A 17,552-nucleotide genomic window follows, 5' to 3' on the forward strand; every position below is an offset into this window, starting at 1 on the left:
CTTAGTGACGTCACGCAGCAGCCCTCCAAGAACGCGCGTCTGTGCAGAACTGCGGGAATCTGCGCTATAAGAGCACGACCGGTGTGTGTCAGAGACTGGGTGAGTGCGAGAGAGAGTGAAACAAAGGCAAAGCTACCAACCGGCCCGATTTACTAGGGACTGTCCCCTTTTAGGGAGAACGTCCTGGTGTCCCCACAGGTTTAGTAAAATGTTACTTTTGTCCCGCTTTTGGGTAGTTGTCCCATCTATGTCCCATTTTTCATGAATGTCTGTGTTTGGCCATTGGCCATAGGCACTACCATGATCGACTGCGGTAAATCTAAAGGGGAGAGACAGAGAGTCTGGGGCCCAGATTTATAAAAGGACTGAGCATGTTTTACCACCGGAAAATGGTAACTGAGGGTTCTGAATTCTTGGATGGGATTTATAAACACACGCAATGGCGTAAACACGCAATTAATACAGGATTTGTGGGGGCAGTGTGTCTGCGCTTTGTCCCTTGATGCATCTGTAATTCTGTATATGCATATGTAATTCTGTATATGCATATGCAATTCTGTATATGCATATGCAATTCTGTATATGCATATGTAATTCTGTATATGCATATGCAATTCTGTGGTGTTTACGAATGTAGTGCGGTGCTGTTCCGGCTTTAGTGCTGGCGCTCGGCGACAACTCCTGAACCATGTTAGCCATCTAGTGTAGTGTTACATACAAGACGATTACACACACAGACAAACAAACTAAAAACACTCACGATACTGTTTCACAAAGTGTTACGGGGCCTCTCACAGTCCTTCTCGGTTCTTTCCATGTAAACCAATGTGAAGGAAGAGATTGCGATTCTCTGTCCCATTTTATGCTGTCGCACATAACTCCTTGTTAAACGAGTGCAACCGCCCCTCCAATCTGCAGCTGCAACGTTGTTTCCCTTTCTGGTCAATGCATTATTGCAACGGAATCTCAATCCCTTCCTGGCTGGCCGACTTCCCTTGAACCCTGGGGAAAAAACTCTGTTCTCGCTGCTTAGCGCCTTTGCAGGTTGGAAGGGAGATTTACAACCAAGAATCATTGTATTTCTGTCACAGGCCCACACAGAACCCAGCAGTTTGCCCACCTAGAGCCCAAGCCAAGCCTAACCACATGGGGCTCAGTTGGAGTACACAGAATTGTGAGCTATGAACATAATTTGTGTTCAGACAGGGGCAACATAATTGTGTGGTTAAATCAACAGACAACTGAATAATGCAATTTTCTAACACAGTTCAGTTATTGTAACACTTTGTGATGTTTGTTAATTTTACCACAAAGTAGTTTTGTCCCTGTTTGAAAATGATTTGTTCGTTTTTTAAGTGTACATTTATATGGCCCGCCATACAATTTCCATACCCTGATGTGGCTTTCAGTCCTTAAAGTTTGCCCACCCCTGACTTAACTTGACTCATAATTGAACTAATAATTAGCTTAATTAGACCGTTATACTTGTTTTATGCTCTTAAACAGTTGCAGATTTGTAGGTAGCTAAAACAATATAAGCTGATGTGGATTTATTTTTAAATATTCACTGTCCTGGTCACAAAAGAAAAGTTTGTGGGGAATAATAGCCATTTTCTATACTTTTGAGGCATAAGCAATTAGGAAATAACACTTACTACCCAGGAACAAAAATTGTGTTACATAGTGTAATTGGTTTAAACTCACCATGTTTATCTGTTTGTCCTCTGTTTGTTAGCGTCTGTTTCATGTAGTGTTAATCCATTTTGTTTGTCTGTTTGTTTGGTCAATGTGCCCTTTGTTTTGTTTAAAACCTTTTGTTTGTTATTATTATTATTTAATAAAACTCTGGACGCCGTAGTGTCACAGATTCACCGCCATTCCTAATTGTTTGGAGTCTGCATTTCTGGTCTGACGTCACTCCTACAAAGCCATCCTGTTCAAACCTGCCCAGATACCATTGCTGGTACAGGGCTCCAGGACTAAATATCACTTCCGGCTCTGTGTGCTGAATTCTGGTCCATCCCTAAGCTCCACCCACTACCCTCCCACACATACACATTTATTTCTTTATCTATCTTGATATTTAGTTATTTATTTTTCACTGTCAGATATAAACACTGCCATTTTCTACTGTATAAAACAAAAATAAATACTCAACCGTTCTTGTTCAATTGCATATTAGTGAAGATTTTTGTACATAAAGGTTGTCATGCTTTCATTTAATTTTAGTTTCAGATTATAAAATATATTGCAACGACCCGGATAATTGCTTTATTGCAGGATGTGTTGTCTGTTCAGTTTGTCTTGTCTGTCTTTTATGTTACATGTATTGTAAGGGGAACAGGTCATGCCGTTACTCAGCATGGGAAGGGGAAGTGAGTGAGTGAGTGAGTGGGTGATTGAGTGAGTGGGTGGGTGAGTGAGTGGGTGAGTGGGGAGAATGTGTCTTGCTGTTTTTGGAAGTTGTGGATCATGGATGACTGAGTGATGAGCCAGAAAGCTGAACTTGAATGAGAAACTGTGGGTGTGACTGAGTAAGCGCGTGAGCGGTGACAGGAGAGAAGATGCAGTGAAAGTGCCAAGACTAAAACATAAGGTTATTATTTTGGTGCCATGAATTCCGGCCCCTGACAGGAATCTCTGTAGTTTCAAATAAAACAAACATTTTGAGAATTCAACTCCCTGAGTACTACATCCTAAACATGAAAACGTTACAATGTACTAAATGAATGGATAGAGCTTATTATGAGAGGTCGCAAAATCAGGCTTGTGTTTTTCAGGCAAAATAAAGCGGTTCGAACTTGCATCAAAAACACAAGCCAAGTTAGTAGAAACAATTGGGGCAACCTTGACTCTTTAAATGGCCGGGCACTTTTGATAACTTGTCGTTTTCTGACATTTCCAATGTGTTTTTGTTTCAGATTATAAAACACATATCCTACTCCACTTACCCTTGAGTTTTCACAGTGCTGTGATGCTGTGTGAATTATTAAACCCTGTTTTCAGAGAACCGCTTGTTCAGTTGTGATGACGCTTGCCAGGTCTTTTTTCTAAACTCTAATCTGGCACCAGTATATGAGGCAACATGTGAGTAAACAGAGGATGCCTGTCTGTATGTCATAACTATACATAACTAGAGAACCACCTTGCCAGTTCTGATGAAGCTTGAATAGGGCATTCCTTGATACACATTGTTAAGAGCTTCATGATCTGGGTGTATATGGACCTATCTTGTATGTATGTACAGGGTTTTAGATAGTAAGTTTACCACATGAGATATGGTGCGCTGATATCGTAAACTTACTTTCTAGTCACCCTGTATGTAAATTGTATATTTGTGTGTTTTGGGAATATAGGGTTGGCAGGGAGTGGACTAAAATCCTCCCTGCCATAAATACGCGTGTGAATCTGGCTGGAGCCTGAATTGAATCAATCAATCAATCTTTATTTTATACAGCGCCTTTCATAGTGGAACACCATCACAAAGAGCTTTACAAGATGCAGTGATGAATGGTTATTCAGGCTCCAGCCGCATGGTATTTAAGGAGGTGAAAATCCTTTGTTTGGGGGTTGGTGTGTAGGTGAGTGGAACCTAAGTTTGGAGCTTTGTATATGTACTGTGTTTGGAAGTCTGTAGTGAAGGGGAATGCCCAGTCTACAGTCGCTTTTTGTCTTGTTTTGTTTTATTTTTGGCCCTGTATATTTGTTCCTGTTTTTGTTTAGTTAAGCGTGTGAAAGTGTTTTAAACTGCAGCTTCTTGTCTTGTCTTCTTGTCTCATTCCTGCCGATAACATTTGAGGCCTGATACTATCCGGTCACAGTATTCAGTTGTGATAACCCTTGGACTGGTAACATGCATGCAGATGTTTATTAAGCTATTATCCTATTTTCATTAAACTATCCATTGTCATCTCTTGCAATTTACATTTTCAAATAACAGCTTGATTCAACATAACTGTTTTTCTACTACAAAAAAAAGCCCCTCACACCAGTAGTGCATATTATATCAGAAATCAATGTGCACAATTTGTATTGATTCAGTATAACTTTGGCTCTTCACATTCATTTCTGGTAGATTCAGAGACTTCCACTCAGACTCTCCTGGGTCTCGCCACCCTCCCAATCCTGACCCAACACTCCTTTCTATTGCACATTCCTAAAAGAGAAGGACACAACTCCATTGAGTGTACAGGTCTCAGTATGCTTTTATAAAGACAATTCAATTGACTGTATACATGTAGGACTCAGCATGCTTTTTTGTCCTAGCAAGACAACAGGACTTGGATTTTTAATGAAAATGACTTGTTTATACGCAAGGTAAGCACACTTGGGCCTACATATGAAACCAAAGAATGAATTGCATTCTCTCAGAAGACACCAGCTACCCAAGTGCAAGCCCGGGTGCCCATTTGCCCGATTATATGGTACATGAATTCTAGTCTTTTTAATTGAGTACTCACACAGAGCCATTAGCAGTGCCGCTATGCAAAGAGCAGTGATGCTGTAAACACGCCCAGGTCTGTTCACCCCATTGAGGACTGACAGCTCCTCCTTCAAGACCTTGATCTTAGAGAGCTGCTCCTGACTGCAACACAAAGACAAACACCAGAGTGAGCATTGAGACTGAATCCTGACTGCAACACAAAGACAAACACCACAGTGAGCACTGAGACTGACTGCAACACAAAGACAAACACCACAGTGAGCACTGAGACTGACTGCAACACAAAGACAAACACCACAGTGAGCACTGAGACTGACTGCAACACAAAGACAAACACCACAGTGAGCACTGAGACTGAATCCTGATGTCACCATAGCTACTGGTTTATATTTGATTGAAAGTCCTATTATCTTATAGATAATCCATATAAATGGAGTACAGCATTCACATATAGTTTAAAAATACGTAATCATGTTTTATAATTTAATAAATTAAAATATACATTGTTAATGTACACGCAATTGCTGCTGCTGTCGATATATACAGTAAGCTTGCAGCAGCACCTTATTGCTACCAATTAAAACAACTGCAGTCACATTTTATTACTTTAAAATATGACTACTAATAAAAATAAAATAATAATATGAACTTATACGCCTTGTCGAGTCATCCCGGAGATTCGTTGTGTTTTAGTGTAAATTTAGTGTACCGGTGTCACAGAAAATAAGTTAGCCATGAAATAAGTTAGCGTTTGTCTTTTTGAGCCTTTCTACTCATTTATCTTAGCGCTTAAAGGTAAGGTTCTCTGTGTTCATCGAAAACACAGTGTAACAATTTTTTTTTTTTTGGTTCCTGGGTAATAAGTGTTATTTCCTAATTGCTTATGCCTCAAAAGTATAGAAAATGGCTATTATTCCCCACAAACTTTGCTTTTGTGACCAGGACAGTGATATTTTGAAATTTACCTATTTTCCAGAACACTCCAGATAGATTCAGTGCTGAGTAAACTTGGAGTAACTTCTAGAACTTTCTAGAACTTTCCAGTAATATAAATAGTAGTATAAATTCAGGGGCCTTAAGCCCACCAGTTCAGTTTAGTTCCAGCTGCCTAAGTGGATACATATCTGCATTTTTCTGACATGGCATCAAGAGGCTGCAATGGTAGCATTCCTGATGGGTCTCCAAGGCGGTTTTACCAAGTTTCCCTGCTATCTTTGCCTTTGGGACAGCAGGGACACCAAGGCGCACTACCACAGGCGGGACTGGCCACAGTGGACCGAGTTCTCTGTGGGGAGGAACAACGTCAAGTGGGAGCCACTGGTGGACCCCCGGAAGGTGCTGATGCCACCACTGCACATCAAAATGGGCCTTATGAAACAATTTGTCAGAGCTCTAGATAAGGAGTCGGCAGCCTTCAAGTACCTTCAAGACTTCTTCCTTAAACTGTCTGAGACCAAGGTCAAAGCCAATGTCTTCGTCGGACTACAGATAAAGAAGATCCTGGAGTGCAATTAATACCCCAAGAAGCTCACTAGTAAGGAGAAAGCGGCTTGGAACAGCTTTGTCGCAGTGGTTCGGGGCTTCCTGGTTAATCACAAGGCCGAAAACTATGTGGAGCTGGTTGAGACTCTGGTGAAGAACTACAGCACAATGGGCTGTAGGATGTCCTTCAAAGTCCATATCCTTGATGCTCATCTTGATAAATTCAAGGAGAACATGGGAGTGTACTCGGAGGAGCAAGGCGAGCACTTCCACCAGGATATACTGGACTTTGAACGCCGCTACCAAGGACAGTATAACGAGAACATGATGGGAGACTACATTTGGGGGCTGATTCGTGAAAGTGATTTACAGTATAATCATCTCGAAAAACTACTCACTTCTAAATCTTTTGTAGTCACTTTTGTATTACTTTAGTATAAATACATTTTAATTTGTATTCATATGTTGTTTTTTTCTGACTTTATGTGAACGAAAAGACACACATTTGCCCGTTTTCCGATTGGAAATAGTGATATTTTGAAATATCACTGTCCTGGTCACAAAAGCAAAGTTTGTGGGGAATAATAGCCATTTTCTATACTTTTGAGGCATAAGCAATTAGGAAATAACGCTTACTACCCAGGAACAAAAATTGTGTTACATAGTGAAATTACAGGACTCCATTTGTATTTTTTCTTTTTGAGAAACGAAAACAAGTTTTGCATTGTAGACAGTCATTTTTGTTTAAATATGTTATTTATCAAAGTATATTGCAGACAGTATTTTTTTTAAAAGGTTACATTTATCGTAATGTATATTTACGTTTCATTTGTATTATAAATACATTTTATCTTCAGGAAATTACTCGCTGTATTTTAGTTTTTTTTAACATAAATAAACATTTAAATACAATACTTTGTCGGTATAATTTATGTCTATGCGTAGTTAAAATCACTACTTGCCAAATGTGTATTTCCTTTAAAAAAAAAAAAAGTCGTTTGTGCACATGTCATACTGTGGGGTAAGCAAATAAGTGTTTAATAAGTGTTTCTGTAAGCTCACTTTAACAGTTATATGATTTTCACAGTACTCTGCTCGGTGACTGAACATTTTCAATAAATTGGGTGGGAAAGTGTGTACAAAATGTAGAGAATAATGTTTTTGACATTGTAATTAAGTTAATATGTTATATTAATATTTGTATATATTGTTAGTATTGTACATTTTTAATTGTGTACATGTATTGTGTGTATTGTTTTGTTTTATTAAAGTGCATTTTTTAAATATCTTTGTTATTGGGAAATAGACACTAGTATTACTGTATGGTATGCAACGAATGCTGTAAGATATCTACATTATATTCATGATATCTTTATATTTGATTAATCAGATCTGGTGTAAAACATAATAATTCAAGCAAATCAGATAACGTTAAGACCAAGTTCTCACACAGAGTTTCACATAATAATCTACAAGTAAAAAGTATAACCTGTGATATGACGTTTTATCTTTCCTGAAATACAATGACTGATGAGGACTTTTACTGTTAAGTGAGGATCAGAGATTTGCACAGGGTACTACATTAAACTGGAGAGCTATCTGAATTATTAGTATTGTACAGTATGTCAACTCGGATTACATATGTTCATATAAATAATCTAACTGCACTTTAGGATGGTATGATAAGAAGCCAGTCGTTTTGTGCGTTTCTCAAATTATATACCTTAAAACACCATCTTCCACTAAAAACGTGTACGTTCTTCCACTAAAAATGTGTACGTTTTCTATATTAACAGGTTTCAATATTGGGATATCTAAACCTGTTAATATAGAAAACGTACACATTTTTAGTGGAAGAAATCTCAAGACAAGTGATACAGTATGTCAAAACATACACATTATACATGGAGTTATTTCTCTTTCGCTGTATTATTTGTACCTAATATAAATATCCGTGGTGATTACAAATTTAAAATGACAATTCTGGTGAGAGTTTGTCAAGCCTTTGTAAACTGGGAATTAAATGTAACACCTATTATTAAATAATAGTTAATATGTTATATTAAAAACTGTTATTATTATATTTTAATCACAAATATAATTGCACATAAAAAATTAATCGTACAACAAATGGTAAATTATTTCTGTTTATGTCATAACCCATTGTGACGGAAACATGAGTTCTGCTGATGAATCTTAAGAACGAGAAGAGAAGTATCTGGAAGGGCTGGCCTGACAGTTCGTTTCCGGGACAGGGAAGTGGGTCAGCCTGGATGGAAGTGAGACTCTGTTGTAAGACTGTATTGATTTGAAAGGTAAACGAGGGGCAGCTGCAACCGTTTACCTCGATATCATGCAGGATTACATATAGGGGCCAGGGTAACGCTGATCTTTTCCTTTCGTTTATTATTTGATGGTCATCAGACCTGGATTACAAATAAAAGCACTTTTTTCACTGGATATCGTTGTCTGTTCATCACTCCTGCACCGCATCACCGCGACATCTGTTCCCCTTACCAACCACTTTGCCACAGCCATATATAAAATAATGCATGTACTGTATGTATTTCTCTTTTGCGAATACTTGCAAATATATTGCAAGTACACGAGCGAAGAAAACCTATAATATAAAGTCACCAGCGATTAAATGTAAACTTTGTAAACTACACGTAGCCTAAAATTAACCTATTATTAAATAATAATATGAAAAACATGTTATTAATATTACAACAACATGTTTCTGATGTTTACTACATATACTGTAGCTTTTAATAAAGATCCTGACAACATTAAGAGTAAAATAATTTACCAGACACATTGGAAACATCGCAATAACAGTCTGTTCTGAATAAAAGTAGACAGAAAGTCGACGGTTTAACCTTGCCTTTACACTCTAAGATTCGCGCAGGCGTAGAAAGGCTCAAAAAGGCAAACGCAAACTTATTTCACGACTAACTTCCTGTGACTCCGTAACTCCGCCCCCTTTTTAGCTGGCCGACTTCCACCGAACCCTGGGAATGAATTGCTGGGCCAACTAGTCCGGTGAACTCTGTTCCCTTTCCACAGCGCCCTCACAGTTCGGGGGGAGATCTAACACCAAGAATCATTCGATCTCTGTCACAACCCCCTAATCCTTCTTTGTCAGGCTTAAGATTCAAAAGAAATCATATGACTAGGGACCTTTCAAATCTGCCTCATCTCACTGTCCTATTATTATAACTCAAGTATTGCAAATCAAATGAGAAGGTTTGGTCAAAATGTCAGTATATCTTATCCTGCTGTCACTTAGTGCTTAGAAAATATGGCACAGTTCGAAAGGTAAAAACCAACAATACTTCTGTTCAATAGTCATTCGCAATTACAATGGAGTGTTTGTGATTCATAATAAGTCATGTGTATGATATCATTTTATAATTAAAAGAGACATTATGTGCTAAAGTTTGAGCTCTCCAAACTGCATGAGATGACATCTCTTACACAATAAGAGACTCCCTAAACCCACTAAGGGGTGGTAGCTGAAAAGTCACTTTCTCCTTGTGCTCACTCCAATTATAATGAAAAAGTTCATAGAGACTCTTTACTGTTTAAAATCACAGCTGTTATATCCTCTGTTCAGTTGTGATCTAGCAGACAGTAATGTCCTCTCTGCCGGGTTCTGATGTTCAAACCTGTTATAAAGTGTAATTTGTATTTAGACACAAGGATGGCACAACTCACATCACGTGCATATTTAACTGGGTATTGATATGTGAGCACGGGGGGTACACAGATTAGTGCACGTGCTGGGATTGAAGGGAATAATGGGTAATTGAATCCCAGCACAATTGCATATATAGATGCACAAAGCACTCACTCGGGGTTGTGTGTTCAGGGCGTCTTGTGTCTGTGTTCGTTTTGTTTGTCTATTTATTTTGGCTCAAGTGCCGTGTTCTGTTTTGTTCAGCATCTTTATTTTCTGTTTTTTCATTTATTAAATGCTGAGCGCAAGCAAGCACTCAGCTTCACCAAAACTCCACGTCTCTGTCCTGTGTGCTGTTCTTCTGGGTCTGACGTCACCACTACAGTCATCCTGTTCACAAGGGGTTAATATACTCACTGCAGAGAGTCAGCTGCTTGCTTGCTCTCCATGGCCTGAGTATACTGCTGGTTGGTACTCTGCAGCTCCTGCGATATGCGGGTCAAGTTCTTTCGAAGTGAATCGATTTCACCTGAAGATACAAAAAGAGCCATTCAGGATTCCAAACTACACTGAACAAAAATATAAACGCAACATACAACCATTTCAAAGATTTTACTGAGTTACAGTTCATATAAGGAAATCAGTCAATTGAAATAAATTCATTAGGCCCTAATCTATGGATTTCACATGACTGGGAATACAGATATGCATCTGTTGGTCACAGATACCTTAAATAAGAAAAGGTAGGGGTGTGAATCAGAAAACCAGTCAGTATCTGGTGTGACCACCATTTGCTTCATGCAGCACGACACATCTCCTTCACATAGAGTTGATCAGGCTGGCCTGTGGAATATTGTCCCACTCCTCTTCAATGTCTGTGTGAAGTTGCTGGATATTACCAGGAACTGGAACACGCTGTCATACACATCAATCCAGAGCATCCCAAACATGCTCAATGGGTGACATGTCTGGTGAGTATGCAGGCCATGGAAGAACTGGGACATTTTCAGCTTCCAGGAATTGTGTGCAGATCCTTGCGGCATGGGGCCGTGCATTATCATGCTGAAACATGAGGTGATGGCGGCAGATGAATGGCAAGACAATGGGCCTCAAGATCTCGTCACGGTATCTCTGTGCATTCAAATTGCCATCGATAAAATGCAATTGTGTTCGTTGTCCGTAGCTTATGCCTGCCCATACCATAACCCCACCGCCACCATGGGGCACTCTGTTCACAACGTTGACATCAACAAACCGCTTGTCCACACGACGCTATACATGCTGTCTGCCATCTGCCCGGTACAGTTGAAACCGGGATTCGTCCGTGAAGAGCACACTTCTCCAGCGTGCCAGTGGCCATCGAAGGTGAGCATTTGCCCACTGAAGTCGTTTACGACGCCGAACTGCAGTCAGGTCAAGACCCTGGTGAGGACGATGAGCATGCAGATGAGCTTCCCTGAGATGGTTTCTGACAGTTTGTGCAGAAATTTTTCGGTTGTGCAAACCCACAGTTTCATCAGCTGTCCGGGTGGCTGGTCGGATGTGGAGGTCCTGGGCTGGCATGGTTACATGTGGTCTGCGTTTGTGAGGCCGGTTGGATGTACTGCCAAATTTTCTAAAATGCTGTTGGAGGCGGCTTATGGTAGCGAAATGAACATTCAATTCTCTGGTAACAGCTCTGGTGGACATTCCTGCAGTCAGCATGCCAATTGCACCTCAAAACTTGAGACATCTGTGGCATTGTGTTGTGTGACAAAACTGCACATTTTAGAGTGGCCTTTTATTGTCCCCAGCACAAAGTGCACTTGCGTAATGATTATGCTGTTTAATCAGCTTCTTGATAGGCCACACCTGTCAGGTGGATGAATTATCTTGGCAAAGGAGAAATGTTCACTAACAGGGATGTAAACAAATTTGTGCACAATATTTGAGAAAAATAAGCTTTTGGTGTGTATGGAAAATTTCTGGGATCTTTTATTTCAGCTCATGAAACATGGGACCAACACTTTATATGTTGCGTTTATATTTTTGTTCAGTGTATATAGCAGGACACTATACAGAGCTGGATGTGGAGGTCTTCACCCCAGTAAACAATGAACAGGTTCAGATAGAAGAGCAGCGTTTATTTCCAAGGGGGAGGGCTGTATATAAGAGGCTATTAACAACTGCTTTCAATCGAGTACATGGAAGACAGGCGTTTAGACCTGTAGTGACCTGTACTGACCAAGCACAATCACAAACATCAGCCTAGCACCAATCCCCTCCCCTTTAAATGATCAGCCTAGCACCAATCCCCTCCCCTTTAAACGGGGTGCATTGAAGTAACAGAGAGCTCTGAGAACTCATGCTGCCTTTCCTTACAAAGGTGTGGGGTGCTGAAGTGTGACAGAATCACAATCCTGCAGGTCTTGGTAAGGAAACCCCCAAATTCAAATTTCATTTTGTTCATTTTCTTTTAACAATCCCTTTTTTTGCCACCGCTACTGTAGCTGAATTACTCCTTTTTTTATTTTGTTCAGGTGCTTTCACCAGATTCAGGGGCTGGTCTTCGGTTCGAGCTGTCTGCCGTTGATACATGTAAGCAAGGGTGCAGGACCGGGGATGCTGAAGTACTGGGGCACTGTGCACCTGCTGCTGCAGCAACGAGAAATCCTGCTGGTTCCGTGAATATTATAACCTGTGTGCAGTGCACTGCACCTTCTTACATTGCTTTAAATAAAATATGACTCTTCAACCTGTGTTTTACAAGTGAACAAGACATTCCTAACTAGTATTTAAGTGGATCATAACAGTACATGGGACTTTCGATTTGTCTGATCTACACGTTTTACGGTAAGTATGTTGTAAACATTCTAGCAAGGACTGTGGTTAAATATTTATTTACTTAAATAAATAGATAAACGGGTGTTGATGCAGGCTTAGTTTTATTAATATGTTTAACATAATAGCAACAGAATGAATGGCTTCCCTCTTATACAGTTTTGTTCAATAGCTTTCAGCACCCCCACTATAAAGACTGTTCCAGTGCCACTGCATGCTGGTATCTTTTGAGAACAACCAGCGCCATCTAGTGACCAGCCACGACGTTTCTTTTGGTTTTGTTGGCTATACAGAGCAGAACGCTGGATGCAATGTGGCTGATCCAGCCCTCACTGCACATGTCTGTAGCCAGTGCCATTGTCCTTCACTTTTCTGGAGCACTATAAAAGTGATAGTAACAGTTTGCCTGTGAGATAATTTATGGCACCACTATCCAGCTTTCTAGCAACCAAACAACAACACTGTGATCTAAATGTTATGAAAATCATAACAGGTTTGCCAAAAACACCAATTATTTGTAGTGTTTCTGATTTCATACTTCTTTAAAGCAAATTCAAAGTTGAAATTTAATTCTCAGTATATATTTCAGGTATATGCTTACCTAAAAACCCATCTGTGTTAAAGTACCAGATCTAATTTGTACACTGTTTAAATTAATTGAAGATTATTTTTTTTTCTCCAATTATTTTATTATGGGGTAGCTATCTCTATTGTGGCTTTTAAAAGTTAATATAAACACAAATATAAGTGATTGGAAAGTCATTAAGTCCTGCAGCGATGGAAATCGCTGGGTCGCTACAATATTGTAGCGTTGAGTGTGCTGTAGGTTCTACCAGGATGCAGTGCAGCTGGGACAGCAGCAAAGGTGCAACTTCTAAATAAGCGACTAATCTTTGATAAAGTTATAATATAGATTTTTAAGATGGACACACTTTATTACAATTACGATGCATAATTGTGTTAACATCCATTCACAGTCACTTATTCTTGTTCTTCATGCCACATTAAATGAGAAAGTAAGGACGTGGAGGATTTAAAAGCTCATTTAATTATTTCACAGCCAAACCCTGTAAATTAAAGTGTTGTTATTACAGTATACCTTTTTGTTTATATCACAGCCTGGTTTTACTGGTAGTAATACCCTTAGTGTTTTTATTCTACAGTCATTGAAATTTCAATTTGCTTATGTCTGTGAAATAAAAGGTATACTGTATGAACAATACTGCAATAATAATAGTAATAAAATTAGTTTCACTGTTTAGCTGTGAAACAACTAAATGAGCTTTTCAATCCCCCAAGTCCTTACTTTTGCATTTGGAATAAAGAACGAGAGAGCGAGGTTGTAAATGTTTAATAAGGTACTAGTCTTTATTAATGTTAATGCAATTACGAATAGTATTGTAATGTTTGTCCGGCTTACATATTTTAAAAAGTTGTAAAAAAATAATTATATTGCACCCTACATTCTTCCTGCTGCAAAACCCATAAATGAAACTACAAGCTAAGTCTATTCTATTATGAACTGCAGGTGTATCTAAATCTAGTTTTTATTTGTGAACAAAATGTATTTGATATTAAAGCCCGCAGCCTCTGCACTTTAAAATGAAGGCGGGCTGGGTGATAGAGGCGTTGAGCTACGATAGGTCTGAAACGACACATGCTCTGTGCACGGAGATTGGTCAGATTTAGCAGGGGGCTGGTCAGAGCGTGATCCCTGCCTGTGGTTTATTAAGTCAGTCATCCTGGAAGCCCACCGAGTCTGTCATTTCCCACTGAGCTTTTACAATCGACAAGAAATCAGAAAAATGTATTTTCCAGTCAAGTATTGTTGCCCCCCTGATAACCTCGGTGCCCCCACAGTTTGAAAACCTTTGCTGTAATAAAACCATGCAATACCCCTTTACTACTAATGCATCAAGTTATCCCACCTTGCATTTCCGCTGTCACATTGGCCTGTTCACTTTTCAGCATCAAAACCTGATTTTCCACTGCTGTGAGATTTGCGTATAAAATGTTCTGCAACAAAAAAACACATCAATAATGCAATATACAGTAACTGGAAGGGTACATCCTTTTTAGCTACCTAATATTGTCAAATACACATTAGATAAAGCAACATTCCCCTTTCTAGCTTACTTTACCATCTGTGCCACAGTTTGGGCTTAAAGGAAATATCTACAAAAACACAACTTAGTTTCTACAGAACCCCATGCAGTGTTTACTAGAAATGCATTACATAAAATATATTTAGTGTAACACATCCTACAGGTTACAGCAGCTCTTCATTTTCATGCAACAGGTGCCATCCAGACAACAGCTGGGGACAGATCAGGCATCTGTCAGTCTTCTATGTCAAAGATACTGACTGATGTCGCAGATGCACTTTTCCGTAAGGCAAGGGTATGTACTTGTTCCAATTGGGGATGCGGAACCAAATAGAACCAAACGCAAATATTATCAGTGGCCTGGCTTCCCAAACATGCTTGGTGTAACAGATTGCACACATGTTGCAATATCCCCAGATTCCAGGAATGAAAACATCATCGTTCTTTAACTGTGCAAGTGTTATGCGATGCTCAATGTATTATCACTGATATGGTCGCTAGGTACCCTGGATCATGCCACGTCTCATTTACCATGGAGGACAGAGCCTTGTTCAGAAAATTCAAACAGGGGCTTCTAAGTGGAGGCTGGCTAATTTTAGAATATATTAATTACATTATTAACATATGACCATTTGAAAACATATGTAACACACACATATTAATGTTTAACATTTTTATTATGATTTTTCACACATATTCAGATATTACATGTAAAGAATATGAATATTGCATCAGAGAATACATTGTGATAGTGAAATAAATTAAGGATTGTTCTCCTATAAGCACGCTGTATTATTATTATTATTATTATTATTATTATTATTATTATTATTATTATTTAGAAAATGCTTTTATCCAAAGTGATTTATAGAGTAGGGGTGCATCACAACTTTAAGTCCCAGATTCTTTTTTGGACTTCTTTATTATTTCATTATTACTTTTTATGGAAGAGATTGCATTTATTTATTCTGTTATATTCTTCGTATTTTAAATTTAGCAGTGGCTCTGGACCTTTTCATGAAAACAACAGTTTTATTTGCTAAAATATCATCGTGCAAAAGCTCAACTTGGGTTGCTAAGACTGTATTGCTCCTTTCTTTTTTCCAATTGTTGCAACTGCATGTGCGCTGCTTCGTTGTTTTCCAATTAAATTGCAATCCATACTATTGAAATGGGACTAACTGGCTTGTTAATGAACCTGAAAATCAATTGCCAAAAAAGATTGAACAAAAGAAGAGCAGTTGTGATGAGCATAGCATCTGCTAATAATAATAATAATAATAATAATAATAAATAATAATAATAATAATAATAATAATAATACCTGTCTATAGAAAAAAAGCAAAATAATTCCTTAATTTATTTCACTATCACAATGTATTCTCTGATGCAATATTAATATTCATATTCTTTACATGCAATATCTGAATGTTTCTGAAAAATCATAATAAAAAAAAGTTAAACTTGCACAGTTATAGAATGATGATGTTTTCTGTTTCGGAAATCAGTTTCATTTGTTAAATCTGAGGATATTGCAACATGTGTCCAATCTATTACACCAAGCACGTCTGGGAAGCCAGGCCACTGATAATATTTGTGCTTGGCTCTATCAAGTTCCATATCCCCAATTGCAAATCTTATTCACTCCCTTGCCCTGTCTGTGATATCAGCCACATAAAAGACTGACAGATTTGATTGATATTCTAAATGTTGGTCTGTGTGTGTGTGAGTGAGTATATTCACTGTTGCTAAACAATGTGACAAGTGAAAAAAACAGCAGGACACTGAAAGACCACTAGAGGCAGCGGTCTTACAATTACAGCGTAGGACTTATCCTGTAAACGCACATAAAGATACTATTGAAAGAAAGAAAGTCTAAAATATACCTACATTGTGTATTTTCTGAACTTTGATAACCGTTAGAATTTTATAAATCTTGGCATCGGGGAATTTCAAAAGCAACACCTAATACATAAGCTGAAAACGTCCTGAACTTTGATTTAAAAAAAAAAAATGTTAAAGAAATCAGTCGCGTGTTAAACTTTTCTCTTTTATTATTTTCATCAGCAGTCCTCGTTTCGGTAGCTATGTTTCAGACAGCTGTTCTTGACGGAAGTAAACTCTGTTTTCACAGCACTGGTTAACACACACACACACACACACACACACACACACCACCGAGTGATTGGATCAAGCTCTCTTCCAAGCTCACCGTTTGTTCCTGGCACATGGTAAGGGCTGAATTAACGGTCTTCAGGTTCTCCTCTCCCTGCGCCACTACTGCCTGTAGCCTTGCTTGATCCGTTTTGCTGGTCTCCAGCTGAGCCAGCAAGTTCTCCCGTTCCTTCTCCCACTCCAGAACACGCTGGGAATGGTAGTGGTTCTGAAGCTTAAGATCGCTCTGACATTTCCTCGCGTCCTGCACTGAATCCGAAGTCGTCACCAATGTGAAAATAGCCACACCGATACTTACAAAGAGCAATAATGCGAGTATTACACATGGCCACTTCTTTGAGCTGTTCTCAAGTGTGTAAACCATTCTGGAACGAATCTGTTCAAGTATCCTTAATGCTGATAGAGGTCTGTTAGCAGTTTGATACGACTGGAATGATATCGAACAGTCACACTAGAAAGGGGGGTATGCTTTCGTATCTGATGAAAAGAAAGTGAAACTTAATGAAATTGCACCAAGCACGATAGGCGGTTTGAGCCCTGGTTAGTAACATGACAAAGTTTAACACTTTATTCACTGTATCCAGATGTAAACAATAATTCGCCACAATACTAAATAAATAAAACAAATAGATAGTTAACATTTCAAGGACTGCTGTTTTTATTTATTTGTTGTTGCATAGTAGAGTAAAATATACAAATACTTAATTACACAGCAGGATCCTTTATTTACCTCACCTAGATCATATTATGTTTCAAAGCACAGGGATTTAAACAGAAATAGCTTTAGTGCATTATCTGGGCATAAAGTAATTTGTTGTAGTTGAAACATATTATTATTATTATTATT

At 38.7% G+C, this 17,552-nt stretch overlaps 1 protein-coding gene across 1 annotated transcript; it reads right to left on the bottom strand.

Annotated features, from left to right (window-relative positions):
- Window positions 1-3,849: 3,849 nt before the first annotated feature.
- LOC121304791 lies at window positions 3,850-17,191 on the bottom strand. The gene is made up of 5 exons (XM_041236183.1): window positions 16,743-17,191; window positions 14,354-14,441; window positions 10,023-10,134; window positions 4,461-4,585; window positions 3,850-4,156 (listed from the first exon to the last, which is right to left on the bottom strand). Coding segments are annotated over exons 1-5 (654 nt in total). The 5' UTR covers window positions 17,070-17,191; the 3' UTR covers window positions 3,850-4,154.
- Between the last annotated feature and the right edge of the window lie 361 nt (window positions 17,192-17,552).

The sequence above is a fragment of the Polyodon spathula genome, chromosome 39 (assembly GCF_017654505.1).
Source record: "Polyodon spathula isolate WHYD16114869_AA chromosome 39, ASM1765450v1, whole genome shotgun sequence".
In the NCBI taxonomy this organism is placed as follows: Eukaryota; Metazoa; Chordata; class Actinopteri; order Acipenseriformes; family Polyodontidae; genus Polyodon; species Polyodon spathula.

Coding starts and splice junctions, on each gene's coding strand:
- LOC121304791 (XM_041236183.1), bottom strand. CDS start 17,069: ATGGTTTACACACTTGAGAACAGCTCAAAGAAGTGGCCATGTGTAATA. Junction 14,442..16,742: donor CCATGTGCCAGGAACAAACG/GTGAGCTTGGAA, acceptor TTTTTGTTGCAG/AACATTTTATACGCAAATCT. Junction 10,135..14,353: donor TGTGACAGCGGAAATGCAAG/GTGGGATAACTT, acceptor TTGTATCTTCAG/GTGAAATCGATTCACTTCGA.